The sequence below is a fragment of the Ursus arctos genome, unplaced genomic scaffold (assembly GCF_023065955.2).
Source record: "Ursus arctos isolate Adak ecotype North America unplaced genomic scaffold, UrsArc2.0 scaffold_10, whole genome shotgun sequence".
Taxonomy (NCBI): domain Eukaryota; kingdom Metazoa; phylum Chordata; class Mammalia; order Carnivora; family Ursidae; genus Ursus; species Ursus arctos.
The window spans coordinates 30,506,441-30,523,585 of NW_026622764.1; the positions used below are offsets into that span (position 1 = coordinate 30,506,441).

Below are 17,145 nucleotides of genomic sequence, written 5' to 3' on the forward strand. Positions count from 1 at the left end.
ATTCTTTCCTTCCATTCTCCCTCTGCCTCTGCTCCTACCCCCACTTGTGTGCGCGCTCTCGCTCTCTCTCTCTCTCTAATAAATAAATCTTAAAAAAAAAAGAGAGAGATAAATTTTAAAGGGGTGCCCGGGTGGCTCCATCGGTTAAGCTTCTGACTTTTAATTCAGCTCAGGCCATGATCTCAGCATTGTGAGATCAAGCCAAAAGTCAGGCTCCATGCTGGGTGTGAAGCCTGCCGAAGTTTCTCTCTCTCTCTCTCCCTCTCCCTCTCACCGCCCCCCCCCAGCCTCTCTCTCTGCTTCCGTTTAAAAAAAAAAAAAAAAGATAAATTTTGAAGAAAATATTGGAAGTAAATGTATATAAATCAAAAAGCATTTTTTGCTACACTTTCCATATTGGCATGTTTATTTAAAACTGTAAATAAAACAATAGTGCCAGTTTCTATTACTTTTCATTATTATTATAAACTTGAATGGAGGGTTCTGACCAGTAAAATAATTTTATTCTTTCGTAAAAAGTTAAACAATAAATTATCAGAAGATCTCTACTTTTATCTGGACTGGCTCCTAGACTAATATGGACAAATGACAAACTTTAGAAATTGTTTTTTAGATAAGCACCAAAAAAATAAAAGTACAGTTTAAAGGCAAATTAAATACCTTTTGGGATTTTTTTCTTTCCTTCACATTGGACTTGCAGATTGCTTCCATTATTGTATCACTGATACTTGCTCACAATTTTAAAAACACATAATTTAAGTTCCTCATATCTCACTGTTCTTTTATCTTAAGTGAAAAATGAAAGCAGTAATTTTCAGTAGAGGTTAATGAAATATAACTGAGGTGGGGCTACTGTTTAAATTTCTGGATTAGCCGAAGTCTGAGTATCATGGTGGGATGGTGGGGTGGGGAAAACCATACAACTAAACAGACAACTGGTCCACAGTAGCATATTAAGGCCAATATTCTGAAAACACTACTGTATCTGGGTGGTTTGACTTACTGATTTCTCATTTAGTCTACAAATCTCGACATGCACTAAAGGCTGCCGTGGCCTCCCCTGAACATGTTCTGACAGAGTACCAATGACGTCAATGACGACTACCATTGCAATTACACTGTTATTACTGGCTCCTCTTCCTCTAACCACTCCTTTAACACCAACGTGCCCCAGGGATTTATTGTGGTCCACCACTATTCTCCCTCTCTAAAATTCTCAAGGTTCTAACTACCACCCGAATACAAAAGATTTCAGATATCTCCCCAAAGCTCTAGGCTCCACATCCAGCTTCTACACCGATGACCCATAAACTCGCCTTAAATTCAATATGCTGAAAACTAAACACACCATCTTTGGTGGCTCCCCGCTGCCTAGAAAATCCAAGCCCCCTCCTTGATCTGGCTTCACCTTATTACTTCTTCCTCTGCCTCCTCCTCTGGCACTCATATTCATTTTTCTGAATGCCTAATAAAATTACCACCTAATATTTATTGAAGGTCCATTTCATGACAGGCACTATTCTAAGCACCTTATATGATTAACTCATCAATCTTCACAACAATCCCTTAAGGTAGATGCTACTACTCCCACTTTATACTGAGGAAAGTATCTTGCCTAAGCTACAAAGTAGTGGAGTCAGCATACAAACCTATATCCTGTGCTCCTTACCTTTACATATGTAATTTCTCATAAATGCCTACACATGCCAAGCACTGTCCTGGGTATTCAAGGTAAATGGGACAAACAAGGCCCATGAGCACATGGGGCTTATAGTCTAGTAAGTACACAGAAGAAACAAACAAAAAACCTTATTATAAATCATTTAGAAGTGCCAGGAAGAAATTAAATAGGATTTTATGACAGATAATTCACAGAAGTACATAAACTTAATAGTGATAAAAGAAAAGCCTCTTTGAAAAAACAACTTTTAAGGAGTGACCTCATGGATAAGAAGGTGCCAACTACACAAACAGGAGGGATGTATCCAGAAGAGTAGTGAGTCAATAGAAAGCAGAAAGACGGTGTTATAGAATGAACTGTGTTCCCCCAAAATGCTTATGTTGAAGCCCTGACCCCCAAAGTAACTGTATTTGAAGTTAGGGTCTTCAAGGGTGTAATTAAGGTTAATAATGTGGGACTTTAATTGGATAGGACTAGTGTCCTTACAAAAAGGAGATACCAGAGATCAATCAATCAATAGATCAATCGATCAATCTCTCTCTCTCCCCCTCTCTCCACATGCACACAGAGGAAAGGCCAGGTGAGGACACAGCGAGAAAGTACCCATCTACAAGCCAAGAAGAGAGGCTCACCAGAAAACGACCCTGATGGCACCATGATATTGACTTCTAGCCTCCAGAACTGTGAGAAAATCAATTTCTGTTGTTTAGGCCCTCCAGTCTGTGGTATTTTGTTATGGCGGCCCAAGCAAACACTTACAAATCAGAAAGACTTAGTTGTTTTCCAGGAACGGACAACAGTGTGCTAGAATACAGAGACAATGGAGATAATAACAAGTTTAAAACTCTTAAGTCCACAGATGGCAGATGAAACTGAAATGAGATGATCACAAAAATAGTACCTGGTGCAAAAGTTTTAAGCTGACTCATACGGGACTGAAAATGTATGCTGTGGGTTTTTGTTCTCTCAATGACGGGAGTCACTAAAATAGTGACTAAAATATAGCAATTTATATTTCACCATGGAATGCACAAAACAGCCCCACACAACAAAGAACTGAATCCTTCCCAAAATGTCAATAGTGCCCTACTGAAGAACAATGGCTAATAGGTATGTCTTGTTTACATAAAGGACTATGGGAAAAACAAGGGTTTTGGGGGGGGGGGTGATGTTTTTTGGTTCTTACATCACTAAGGATAGTTCTGAGGGAATTATGGTTAAATAATAAATATGTGTGGTGCTCATGTGCAAGGAATGGTGTTGGATATTTTGGAGCATATCCAAAGGAACCAGCTACCAATCCTAGGCCTAAGAGCCACTGTAAGGTAGATATGACACCCCATTTCATTAAATCTAAGGTACCAGTCGTTATAAGATGTGTCACATTTTATGCACAACTAAGCAAGTAAATTACAACATTAACTGTAAAAATACATCCAATTTCAGGGCTGTTAAAATGTAGAGAAAAAAGTGAAAAAATATACATCTTAAATAAATGAAAAAGAATATAAAAATAGCTAGGGGGCACCTGGGTGGCACAGCGGTTAAGCATCTGCCTTCGGCTCAGGGCGTGATCCCGGCGTTATGGGATCGAGCCCCACATCAGGCTCTTCCGCTATGAGCCTGCTTCTTCCTCTCCCACTCCCCCGCTTGTGTTCCCTCTCTCGCTGGCTGTCTCTATCTCTGTCAAATAAATAAATAAAATCTTTAAAAAAAAAAAAAAGAATATAAAAATAGCTAAATGCAAATAATAGAAGTCATATAAAAGAGTCCATAGGAGGAATGGATTGTTTCATGCAAAAGGTAGCATGAAGAATGGGTAGAAGTAGGAAGAGTAGAGATTGACGAAGGAATATTTTTAGCAAGAGTAAATTGCAAGAGGTAAAGCATAGCAACAATAAAGTGAGGGATGGCAAGAGAGAAATATTTAAAGAGAAAACACTGTTGAAAAGTTAGAAGGACAAGGTCTAGGAAACCTTAAATACAGCCAGGCTAAAGAGGCTGAAATTTATTGTACATGCTTGGGGAATGGTTCTCAAACACTTTTTTTTTTCTTTTTACCCCAATACACTCTGGGGCTATATAGTACACGTAAAAAATAGGGCCACTCTAGCAGCGATCCTCAACTATAGGATACAAAATGAGCAAAAGCAATTAATTCTTCTGAGAGTAAATTTAGAAAAAACTGTCCAGAAAATTCTAACTTCTACCCTTACCTCACCTTGAACATCACTGCTTTCTACACACTAAAAAAAACCAGAAAAATGTGAGTACCCCGAATAATCAAGTTATATTTCAGGAAAGGTAATCCAGGAGAACTGTGTAAAAATGAATGACTATTAGAATAAAGATTAAGGACTGAGAATCTACATAAGAAGGTGATCTTCCAGGAAGAAGTTAAATAAATTCTATTAGATTAGTGATAACGGGGAAAATGTATGATGCAACTATTACAAGAAACAGGAAAAATAAAGGAAAGAAGAAGCTCCGAATCCAACATGATAAGTTCAAACAAGGACAAGTGCATTTCAAAATACTGGTGGTCATTCGGGTGATGTCTAAAAGGCGTCCAAGATTAAGAAAAGCAGAATTTAGGTCTGGAAAAAGCTGTGAACATCATCTAAAAAGAGTCATCGAAGCATAAGATGGATAAAGCCACCAAAAAGAAGGCAAGAGAAGGTTTTGCAAAGAGAAGTTTTTGAAGTAAACATGTATTAAAGCATTTAATAACTTTATTACAAATAACTACATTCATATTTTATAATAATCTCATGCTGATCACCATCATTGCTAATTTTAATATTATAAGTTTACGAACAAAAAAGCAAAGCATAGGGGCGCCTGGGTGGCACAGTGGTTAAGCGTCTGCCTTCGGCTCAGGGCGTGATCCCGGCGTTATGGGATCGAGCCCCACGTCAGGCTCCTCTGCTGTGAGCCTGCTTCTTCCTCTCCCACTCCCCCTGCTTGTGTTCCCTCTCTCGCGGGCTGTCTCTATCTCTGTCAAATAAATAAATAAAATCTTTAAAAAAAAAAAAAGCAAAGCATAGTGAAGATTAAGAACATCCCTAGGATTATACAAAGCAATTAAAAAAGAGAGCATTTCATTAATTTCCAACCTGGTGTTACAGTCATTTAGAGATGCCTTGTGTGTGTGTGTGTGTGTGTGTGTGTGTGTGTGTGTAAACTTAGTCAAAAAGCAAGAGTCCACACCCCTGAAAACAGAATTTGACAGCAACCAAGACAGTATAATTATATGGGGAATTAGTGTTTAAATTCCTAGATGGCTTTATTATAAACACTCAGTTACCCAGTTCGATCTATGAAAAACCATAGTTATATCATAGTATTGAACTGTTTTCTCTTTAAAAACAAAACAAAACAAAACACAAAACAACTTTTGGGAGATAATGAAAATATTTAAGAACAGTATTTTTAAATCAAATATTTTTTAGGTATTTTTTTCAAGTATTGTTAAAGCATAAAGGCAATATGATCTTTAAAGCATAAAGGCAATATGATCTTTGTACGTGAAAAAAACATGGTTTCAAGTCATGCATGGATAAGAAAGAAGAAAATCTATAATTCTCTGGTGTTAAACACTTAAATGTGCTATAAATTTACCAAACAACTTTAAACTGTATTCATTTTGACTGAAATACCTTTTGACAAACTTCCTCCAAGAGTGGGAACGTGAGGCTTGGAGGGAAGGAAAAGAAATGGAAGACAAAATGAGGGTAACCAAGAAAACAAAACAAAGAGGCAAAAGAAGGAGAGGAGAGGTGACCTGGGTGAAGAACTACTAACAAAACGAAGATGGTAGAAATCATCATACTGGCCCAGAACAGATTGATTGAGCAAAGAGAACGATGAGGCTTTTTGCTAGATGTTGGGCATGATAATGAGTCTTGGAAATCCTACAGGTTCATCTACTTGTACTATCACGCAGGTATTTTTCTCAAAACACTTGCATAAGTCAGAAGAATCTAATGAGGAAGATGCAACCAGCCCACAGTCTGCAATCTGTCCAAATGACAGACAAACTGAGATGGCCAATATTGAAGTGCCTGTTAACAGCTTATTGATATATGTTCTGGAGCTACTTCATGACTACTTTTACATAAGCAGATTCCCTCAAAGGAAAAAAAAAAGTCCAAGTAATTTTCTAAAACTACATGCCATATAACACCACTGTGGTTAAACTTACACACGGCAAGAAAAGCTTTGAAAAACGTGAAATACCTCAGTCTGACCTTCATGGGCACTGGTCTCATGAGTGACGCGAATAGCCTGAAATAAGAACACAAGATATTAATAGGAAAAAAGGACTATATCCAAATTTTTAAAAGAAAACAACAACACTAAATTTTAACATCTAAAGCTTTGTTAAGAGATAACAAATTGGAAGAAATTGAGGAACAGTTTAATATTAAAGAGTGATTTCTGAGTAACCAAATGAATTGCTCTGCTTTCCAACCCACAAACCCCTGAAGACTTAGGAAAGTGACTACCTGATGATTTGTAATTTCCAGATGTTAAGTGGGAGTCATTTGAATTATTTGTTAGAACTAACGTTATAACACTTTATTCAACGGGGACGAGAATAAAACAAGCATCTCACAGATAGAGACTAAAAAAGCTTCTCTCATCTGTTTCTCAGGTTTCATGCTCCTCTGCAGCTCTGGCTGTAGTTATGCTTAATCATGCAGCTTCAGTCAGCAGTTTAAAAATGTGGAGCAAAAAGCATGCATTTATCAGAAGCTAGAGACTTTAGTTTTCTGAACTTAAAAAAAAAAAAAATGCCCTTAAAATACCCACTATTAGCAAAGATGAAGAAAATGGGCAAAAGTAGTAAATTTCGGGTGAAAGTACCTTTATGAGTGGCAATTTGGCAATACGTATCAAAGCCTTAAAAACATGCAAACTGTTTGGTCCAGCAATTTCTGTTCTAGGAGTTTAAATGTAACTGTTCATAAGTATATATAATTAAGGATATTTGCAAAGATTTAGCTACAATAATATGCCTTGTAGTATTTTTTTAAATAGTGAATAAAGAGGAAAAATACTGAATTTCCAACAATAATTTATTGGTGAAATAAAATTCTGCACAATGGAAAGCTATGCAGCCATTAAATGATGATGTCAAATATATACTTACTGGTATGTAATACGTTTGTGATAAGTTAAGTGAAAAAAGCAAGTTATAAAACAGTATTACAGTGTGATCAAATTTTTGTTTTAAAAAATTGTGTATATACATATATACTCCCTATAGAAAATATTAATAATGGTGGCTACCTCTCATTGGTGGAATTAACTGGTGACTTTTATGTTGTTTATTTTACTTTTGTGTAAAATAAAGATGTTTTATGAGATCTGCAGTTTTTAAAAAAATAACAATTTAAGATAAAGTATATAAGAATGCTAAAACACACTCAAATCAATGAATTTATTGGGCACAAACTCTGTGTAAGGCATTTTTCTAGCCAAATAATCTGTACACTACACTGCTGCTAATTTCAGAGAACTTACCATCTACTTAATAGTGTTACTAAAAGGTAAAAAGACCTTCAAAAGAAAAACAGATTTCAAAAACAATGAAATTTAAATGCCACTCTAAAACAATTCTATGAAACGGTACAATCGTTTAAAACTTGATTGTGAGGCCTGTGTCTTCACAATGCAAAACCATTACTAAAAGGATAAAAGAGCTAAAGTATAGTCTGGCATCTGCTGTTAAACCCTTGTTTTCTCCATTGGTCTTCAGCCTTGTTCCAAATCCCCAGGGAAAGACACACAGGGTATTAGCAGGCATATATTTATTAGAGGGAGGAAATGGTAAGCAATAATCAATCATAAAATATTTTAAAAGTTTGTCTATCAAAATTTTTTTCTCTCTTTCAAAAAGAGAGATATCCAGCTCTGGATATAGAAAAGAAGTGGCAATTTATCAACCTTTATGGATATTTCAGGTAATGTTATGTGAAGTACAAAGACCTTTATTAAGAGACACAACAAAATCCACAAGTGCTCAAAACTACAGTTTCAAGACAAACCCCCAAATGGAATCTACAATCCCACACAACTTTGCCCATAACTGAGATTGAGACAGAAAGAAGGTACCGACGTCATAGTTCTCTAGGTATCTGGCTCGTTCTTCAGGGCTCATTGACACAGACTCCTCGAGGAATTTTTTCAAGGTTGATCCAGATTCTGAAAATATTAAAGAAGATAAAACTGAGAAGTTTTGCTATCTCACTGATAAATGAAAGTACTAGAAGCACGCTAACTTTTTCAGGTAAAAACCTTTTCACTGGTAAGTTGGGAATGTAAGAAAATTGGGATTAATGATAGGCTTTAAGTTGTTAAACCTCTGCTTATCTATCATATAAAAGAATGGGAAAGACTGATATTTCTTCTACACAATATACATTCCCATTATGAGAGAGGAAAAGGTTGCCTTTAATACTTTAAAAGAAAGAACTACACCACCACCTACTGGTCAATAAGTTAACTCTCGGGGGGGGGGGGTTGAGAGGACAGGCAGTAATACAAAATGATTTACCAAAGTGCATCTTGTCTTTATTGTTGGCAATAGCATGGATCAGTCCAATTGTTCCACAGGCATTGCTGATTGTTTGTTTCATGAAATATACTGATGATGTAACATCTTGTCCCTGAGATTTTATTTTTTCCTCCTCCTCTGTTCTGAATACTTCATACTATTAAAAAAAAAAGTCAATAGTCTACAGATGAAAATAACACATTAAAAAGTACTCAAACATAAGACTGGGAAACTTCTAATATCCATCAATAGAGATCCGGTTAACATACTATGGCATGGAATACTATAAAGCACTTAAAAAAGAATGAAATAGATTTACATATTCCGACTCAAATTTGCCCATGATTACAGGGTGGTTCTAGGTCAATATATATTAATACGATTCTCATTTATGTTTTTAAAATTATCTACTTTATAGGGGTGCCTGGGTGGCTCAGTCAGTTAGCCTCTGCCTCCTGATTTTGGCTCAACTCATGGTCTCAAGGTTCCTGAGACAGAGCCCCGTATGAGGCTCTGCACCGGGTGTGAAGCCTGGTTAGATTCTCCTCTCTCCCTCTGCCCCTCCCCATCCTCTCGTGTGCACATGAGCACTCCCTCTCTCTCTCTCTTTCTCTGGAAAAATAAAGTTTAAGGGGCTGTTTAAGGGACGCATGGGTGGCTCAGCCGATTAAGCATTTGCCTTCGGCTCAGGTCATGATCTCGAGGTCCTGGGATATAGTCCTGTGTTAGACTCCCTGCCCATCAGAGAGTCTGTTTCTCTCTCCTTCTGCCCCTCCCCTCTGCTCATGCTCTCTTTCACTATCTCTCTCTCAAATAAATAAAATCATAAAGAGAAAAAAGAACATAGAAGCCTGAACACTTTGTATTCCTAAAATATCCAATAGATATCCTTTGAGTGACTTTAATGTATCACTTATGAATGGAATGAGAATATACCAAATTGTAAGAGAGATCCCAAAGTCGCAGATTCCATTATATTCTCCGTTTTAGTATTTTAGCATTGTGTTCTTTCTAGCAATAGGCACAATGAGCTTTTCAGTACTGGTGATCCTCTAAATGAGTCCTATTGATAAGGACAACATGCTTTATTTAAATACTGATGACCAACTAAATGAAGGAGACCAAATCCAATGTATTCTTTAACTTAAAAAAGTGTTTTGGGTAATTTCCAATTCAGACCATACACTCACATTTGTATTATACCAATTAAGAAATCCTAAACTTTAAGCAACTGATTTTTTTTTTCTTTTTATTGTTCTTTACAATTGGAGTCCTGAGATGGCTATCTATTGGCTTACTTTAGTAATCCCCCCCTCCAAAAAAAAAGATGAAAATAACATTGGACTAAGAGAGAGTAAACTTAAGTGTCCTAACTCCTCCTCAAATATCAGAATAATTACAACCCCACCATTAAAAGTAGTTTAGTCTAATAACGGATAATCAATAAGGAATTTCCACACTGAATTTCTATATTATAAATAGCAAATATGAAGAAAGATAACCCTTCCTTAATTTAATAATTTGTTTTGTACAACCTTAAGTAGAAAAGAGAAATATTTCAGTATTTTTTATCTATACTGAATTGAGGCTAATTAGTTATGGCATAAAGAAAATTATCCAGGAATTTCTAGAACTGGACAAAGCTTAGTTCTTACTTTTTGTGAGAGCTGGCTCCATTTATTCCTGAAAAATAAGATGACCTGAGCATGTACACACCAAGTCATCAATACTTCACTTCTCCCACATCTTTCCATTTATTTCCTCATTTTTCACAATTACTGACTTCATCCTGTTGTTTCTAAGTTTAAAAATAAAAATCAGAAGGATATGGACTCAAAAGCTGTTTTAAAATGAACTTAAAGGTTCTGGCTCCATAGTGCACATATCTAGACATTCTAGAAGAAAGGCCTGGAATACGGAGATCTGAAATTAAACACAGAACTCTAAGAACAGCTAATTATAATCCCCAACACATCCTAAATCTGCCAATTAAGCTGTATTTAAACTTAATGATTTCCACACATACTGAGTTTATTCTGAAAATAATGTAACCCCTGCCATTAATTACACCTACTTCCTTAAAGACTTCTTTTTACATATATATTGGAAACAGTTACATATTTTATATACTGAAATTGTGAATATTCTTTATTCATACCTTCTCTAAGACAGATTTAAGATTATTCTAGTACTTAACATTTCTAAAGTATATACAACAAAATGTGATTAAATGTGATATCGAACAAAACACGCTGAGGCAAACTAATCATATTTTATAAAAGAAGAAAACTAGCCAAGTTTAAAAGTCTAACTCAGGGCTTTATTGTCAATCTATAAATCAAAATCTAAATATTATCTCTTTAATAAAACTAGGTTTTTAAGATGTCTTTTAGATTTCCTCATTTTATGCAAGAAGGGAGTTATCTGTTCTTAAAGAAGAGCATGTTTTTAATTCAACATTGAAAGAGAATATTACATTTACCAGAAACTTTATTATCTTAGTTAACAATTACCTTTTCTGTAATAGGGAAGAGAAGTAACACTGCACACACTGGTCTTGGTACCATGCTAAGGAGTTCAGGGTCCATTCCATATACATCAACAAACTGCCAGTTAGGATGTAGACCTAATTGTTTGAGAAACTGGTAGAGGTTGGAAACAAACAAAAATTGTAGTGTTAACAGGGTAACAATGAACATATATTACTTCTTATCTAATAAAAGAATGAAAGGTACAATTATTACTGATGTTTGGTAAGAATGAAGTAAAGCAGGTTTTCCATGGACAGGGTGGGAAGAGACAGCAATATATTCATGCCAACTAAAGAACATTAAATTTTTATAATATATTAAAATTCATTTTTTAAAAATCCATTACTTTGATTGAACATAATAAACCAGGACTTCACCGAACACATACAGTTTAGTTTGGTTGATATGTTAAACTCATTTCCGGTACATGATTTATAAGATGTATTTAAGTTCTAGCAAATAAAGAATTATATTAGATGATCAACACAGTTTATCCTACTTACCAAAGACGACACTTGAGGTTTAAAAATAGACATATATCACAAATTACATCAATGAGCAAAAAGTACATAAAGCCAAAAAAGTCCAGTAATTATATGAACACCAGAAAATGTTTGATATAAGAAGTAAACTACAGGCTTCCTGACCTCTAGTACACAGTGAAACCTATTGAACTTCACTGTCTCTCATACATGGCAAAACAACTGTAATAAAAGATTAGTGGTTTTGTAAACTCTTAAGATTTCATACGAAAATAAAATGTCAGACCCTAATCTATCGCAGAGAGAAAAAATACTGAGAATGATGTCAATTTCACAATGAAGTCTTAATACGTGTTTGTGTTGAATGAAGCTGTTGATTTATAAAAGTACACCATCACGAAATAAGGTTTAGATGACAGAAAAAAGCAGGAGAGGGGTAAAAAAAATCATATTAAAAATGCATCATGGGGCACCTGGGTGACTCAGTCGGTTAAGTGTCCCACTCTTGATTTCAGCTCAGGTCATGATCCCAGGGTTGTGAGATCAAGTCCCATGTTGGGCTCCCCGCTGGGTGTGGAGACTGTTTAAAATTCTCTTCCTCCTTCTCCCTCTGCCCCCCCCTCTAAAAAATGCATCATTATATCTTACTTCAAGAATATAAGTTATCAGGGTGCCTGAGTGGCTCAGTTTGGTTAAGCATCCAATTCTTGATTTCCGCTCAGGTCATGATCTCAGGATTGTGAGATAGAGCCCCATGTTGGGCTCTGCGCTGAGCCTGGAGCCTGCTTAGGAGTCTCTCCCTTGCCCTCTGCCCCTTCCTCCCTCCTCCCCCTCCTCTCTTTCTCTAAAAAAAAAAAGAAAGGAAAAAAAAAAGAATATACGTTCTCTTTTGAGCTAACATTATCTAAAATTTGAAAATAAGACGGTGCTTTGGGTACTTCTCCCTGAAGAATGGTCGCATGTACTTGGACCATCAACTGAGATCTTTTAAAACCAACAGAAACAACGCCATGTTACATAAACAGTGCCATTCACCTCATACAGTCAGGTTCTATAAAAAAAGATCTTCCTGTAACAAACTATAGAAATGATCCCTGAAAGTACAGTCTGAAAGCAAGGGCAAAAATGAATTATTGGGACTTCATCAAGATAAAAAGCTTTTGCACAACAAACGAAAACAGTCAACAAAACCAAAAGACAACCAACAGAATGGGAAAAGGTATTTGCAAATGACATATCAGATAAAGGGCTAGTATCCAAAATCCATAACGAACTTATCAAACTCAACACCCAAGGAACAAATACTCCAATCAAGAAATGGGCAGAAGACACGAACAGACATTTCTCTAAAGAAGACAAACAAATAGCCAACAGACACATGAAAAAGTGCTCAACATCACTCAGCATCAGGGAAATACAAATCAAAACCACAATGAGATACCAGCTCACACCAGTCAGAATGGCTAAAATTAACAAGTCAGGAAACAACAGATTTTGGCAAGGATGCGGGAAAAGGGAAACCCTCCTACACTGTTGGTGGGAATGCAAGCTGGGGCAGCCACTCTGGAAAACAGTATGGAGGTTCCTCAAAAAGTTGAAAATAGAGCTACCTTATGACCCAGCAATTGCACTACTGGGTATTTACCCCAAAGATACAAATGTAGTAATCCAAAGGGGCACCTGCACCCCAATGTTTATAACAGCGATGTCCACAAGAGCCAAACTATGGAAAGAGCCCAGATGTCCACTGACAGATGAATGGATAAAGAAGATGTGTGTGTGTGTGTGTGTGTGTGAGTGTGTATACACAAATGTATACACAATGGAATATTATGCAGCCAACAAAAAATGAAATCTTGCCATTGCAACAATGTGGATGGAACTAGAAGGTATTACGCTAAGCAAAACAGATCAATCAGAGAAAGACAATTATCATATGATTTCACTGATATGTGGAATCTAAGAAACAAGGCAGAGGATCATAGGGGAAGAGAAGAAAAAATGAAGCAAGACGAAACCAGAGAGGGAGACAAACCCCGTAAGAGACTCTTAATCTCAGGAAACAAACTGAGGGTTGCTGGAGGGGAGGGAGGTGGGAGGGTTGGGGTGGCTGGGTGATGGACACTGGGAGGGTATATGTTGTGGTGAGTGCTGTGTATTGTGTAAGACTGATGAATCACAGACCTATACCCCTGAAACAAATAACACATTATATGTTAATTTAAAAAAAAAAAAAGAAAAAAAAGACCTAATTAAACAGCTGGTCTCCTTCTCTGCCTGGTGAAGAAACTCTAATTAATGATAATATGGTTGGTCAAAAATAAGGTCCTAGATATGTTTAATAAGAAATATATTGAATTAAAAAACTTTTCTCAGCAGAATATGTTCAACACCTATTAATTTAATCAAGTCGCATGCTCTCCAACAGTCTGGGGCCACAGAAATCAATGGACTCCTCTATATTATACCTATTCTTCATCTGATTCCCACTCACTCCAAACTACTTCTCTCTCCATTCTCCACTTTCTCCAAAATTCTTAGTTAATGCCCTTCTCGATATTCAGTTTTATCTAGAAACAAAAAGAATTAAAACTGACAAAGTCAAGGGAAGGAACTGTGTCTTATTCATTTTTTTAACCCCATCCCCTAGCACTGTACCTGGCTGAACCAAAGATATTCAAGTTATACTTGTTGAACTGAAGATTACATCCCTATTTTAACAGATACGCTTGCCATTTATATGTTGATGTATGTCCATTAAGCTATAAACATATATTTAAAATATTCATTTTTATTTGTGTCATGTTAGATAGATAGGAAAGGTATATTTGCCTAATCTAAAACCAGGCATTCATTTAATCAACTCAGAACACTACCTGCCCAGTCTATGACCATACCACCCTGAACGCACCGGGATCTTGTCTGATCTCAGAAGCCAAGCCCCGTTGGGCCTGGTGAGTACTTGGACAGGAGAATACTACCCGCCCAGGATTGAGAGCTCTAAAAGGAAAAGTAACATGAACCTTGACAAGAGGATTTAGATTTATTTGTCAATTTTATATACCCCATAAAGTCATACTGTCATAAAATTATAAAACAAGATGATGCACATAACAGAGTAATTTCACATCTGTGCCGCAAACAGCAAGTAACAGTTAAACGTTTTAGTGACGGTCTGGACAAAACTGACCAGTTACTGTGACGCAGAGGGCCCTTGTTGTAAACTGAGTCCATAGCAGCCAAAGCTAGTACGGACGAAAAGTACCAAGATCCAAGGCAGCAACTGTACTGAGACAGATAAGTAACAAACTGAGGAATGAATGACTAAATTAACATAAAATAGCTAAATTTTAACTGGAATCACACTTTTTAACTTTTTACTCATATTGCTAATCAAATGAGATTGATTTAAAAAATTCAATCAATATCTATCAAGTACGTTAGTTGCATCCTCTGATCAGATTTCTGTGGACTCACACAGGGAGTCATCATATAAATAAAAAGAACAAAAGCAGCTATTAATAGTAACTACCTCTGGGAAGTGGAGAAAGGGTAAGGAAGGCCTTCAAATTTTACCTCTCACTTTGTTTTTTAAATCATGAAGCTATCCTACATTGATCATGAAAACAAGAACAAAACCTGTGTTTAAAATTATCCTATGCAAATAGAGAAAGATTGGATGGAAATACTCTAAAATATTGACTGCAGTTAGCTTGGATGGTGTGAACTCAACTTTTTTATTTTCCAGTTTTTAAAAAAATGTGTTATTTTTACAATAGGTATATATAGTTTGTAAGTTACAAAAACTATAGAACTGACACACATATGCATTTTAGTTAAATTTACAAAACTGGGAGAAAACTCAAAATAACAATCTTAAAACTATTCCACAAAAATCTCTCCAGACTACCCACAGAGAATTCTATATATGCATTCGCAAAGCCATCTCTGCACAATTAGAAGCATCCAGTTTGCATCAAGTAGGATAAACAGACTTATAATCTCTAATACCAGTCTTTTGGCTTTTCTAAACATTGGATAATAACAAAATTCTGACTGATTAGCTCACTAAATTTTCACAATGCCACTAAAATTTTGGCCAGTCAAGAAAAATGAGTAAATTAGAGTACGTGTCCTTAGGGGCGCCTGGGTGGTTCAGACAGTTAAGTGTCTGACTTCAGCTCAGGTCATGATCTCAGAGTCCTGGGATGGAGCACTGTGTCCAGCTCCCTGCTCAAAGGCAGTCTGCTTGTCTCTCTCACTCTGCCCCTCCCCTTGCTCCTGTGTCCTCCCTCTCTCTCTCTCAAATAAATAAATGAAATCTTAAAAAAAAAAAGAAATATGTTCCCATAAAAGATCCTTAGGCCACTTATCTTTTTTATTGTATGGTCCAATGATAAATTTTTCCACCGAATAAATTTAAAATTATTTGTAAATATTTTTTAAAAGTATCATGTATCAGAAACCACACTAAATGCTTTAATGTATTTCACCTTTATTGCAACTGGCAAGGTAGCTTTTATTATATCCTTTTACCAGTGAGAAACAGAGTCTGAGAGTTTACATGATTTTTCAAGCTCACACTGCCAGGACCCACAAGCAGAGCTCCAGGATGCTCTTAGCCCTATTGACTTTTCTAGCCTCCTTTTTTCATTATCTGAAGTCTCTTTTTTTGTACCTTGTTCTCTAACTTTAGCTACAAAGAACTCTTTGCGTTCTCAAAGGGCCTATAACCATCTCTTCCCTCCAGGTTTTTGCACACAAACTAGATTTCTCTACCTGAAAAACTGTACCCTCTGCCCCTAATTTATAATGAATTCCTTCTCCTTCTTTAGGTGACAAATAACAAAAATTCTAATTTTATAAATTTAAAAAAATAGAAAATAATATTCACTTTCCTTTCAAATTTGTTCTAAAGTCACTTTCTCGTCTTTAATAGCCTGCTCACGGCAGCAATAGACTCCATACTAACGTGTTAATGATTTAGATTGTAACAGAAATTATACTTATTTAGTACTTGCTTGATATTACTACTAATTTATATTAGTATTAATTGCTAGATGCAGAAGTAGGAGAACAGTAGTTAAATGAGAATAATTTTTTTCTATCACTTAACTGATTTTATTCCAGGTAAGTCCTACCTGCAACATGACAAAATATCCTTAGAAGGGACTGACAGCATATTAATCAATAGAAAAATCATTGTTTACCACATCCACTGAGACACATGGTTACTAGTTAATGTCTGATAGTTAATAATGATGTCCATATAGCAAATATAGATCAATCATTCTACAAACTAGGCATCATTAGAACATAAAACAGTATTTGCTCAAACTAAGAGCACAATAATAACATACGCAACTATCAAACTGTAACAAGTAAAAGGCCTAAGATTCCATTACAATGAGGAAATAGTGTTGGATAGATAATGTTGGGGTTTATCTGTGGTTTAATTTATTAATTCTCCAAATTCTAAGTCAGTTATTAAATTTCTATTCATTTTCTACCCTCAGTTTTGTCACTAATACATAGAGAATAAAGAAACAACCACGAAAATTTTGGTTAAAACTAATCACTTCTTAGATATTTGCCCATTCTCCCCTAAAACCATGTAACTTCTTTAGTAAGTTTAAAACTGAACCATGCCAAAGCAAGCCAGAAATATAGAATCATACAGTAAATAACAATTTTTCCCTGTTTATGTTACCTCAGAATGGCCTCCTGTCACATCCAACCTATTATGTTTCTCCTGATAGTCTCAATCACAGTACCCTATTAATTTTTTTCATTGCACTTAAAACAATTGCTAATTGTTTGCTTGTTTATTGTCTATATTCCCACTGAAATGAAAAGCAGAAAACCATGAATACTTTAATCACCAAAGAA

At 35.9% G+C, this 17,145-nt stretch overlaps 1 protein-coding gene and 1 pseudogene across 2 annotated transcripts in view; both read right to left on the reverse strand.

Moving 5' to 3' along the window:
• Positions 1 to 17,145, reverse strand: part of UCHL3 (ubiquitin C-terminal hydrolase L3) — a 66,699-nt gene that overhangs the window by 26,971 nt on the left and 22,583 nt on the right. For both annotated transcript variants that reach the window (XM_057308000.1, XM_057308004.1), the window contains exons 2-5: positions 10,757 to 10,885; positions 8,244 to 8,400; positions 7,806 to 7,891; positions 5,921 to 5,968 (exon numbers count right to left, since the gene is read on the reverse strand). In XM_057308000.1, the coding sequence (XP_057163983.1) occupies positions 5,921 to 5,968; positions 7,806 to 7,891; positions 8,244 to 8,400; positions 10,757 to 10,885 (420 nt within the window). The remainder of the gene's footprint in view (positions 1 to 5,920; positions 5,969 to 7,805; positions 7,892 to 8,243; positions 8,401 to 10,756; positions 10,886 to 17,145) is intronic.
• Positions 12,253 to 12,366, reverse strand: LOC113251565 (small nucleolar RNA U3; annotated as a pseudogene).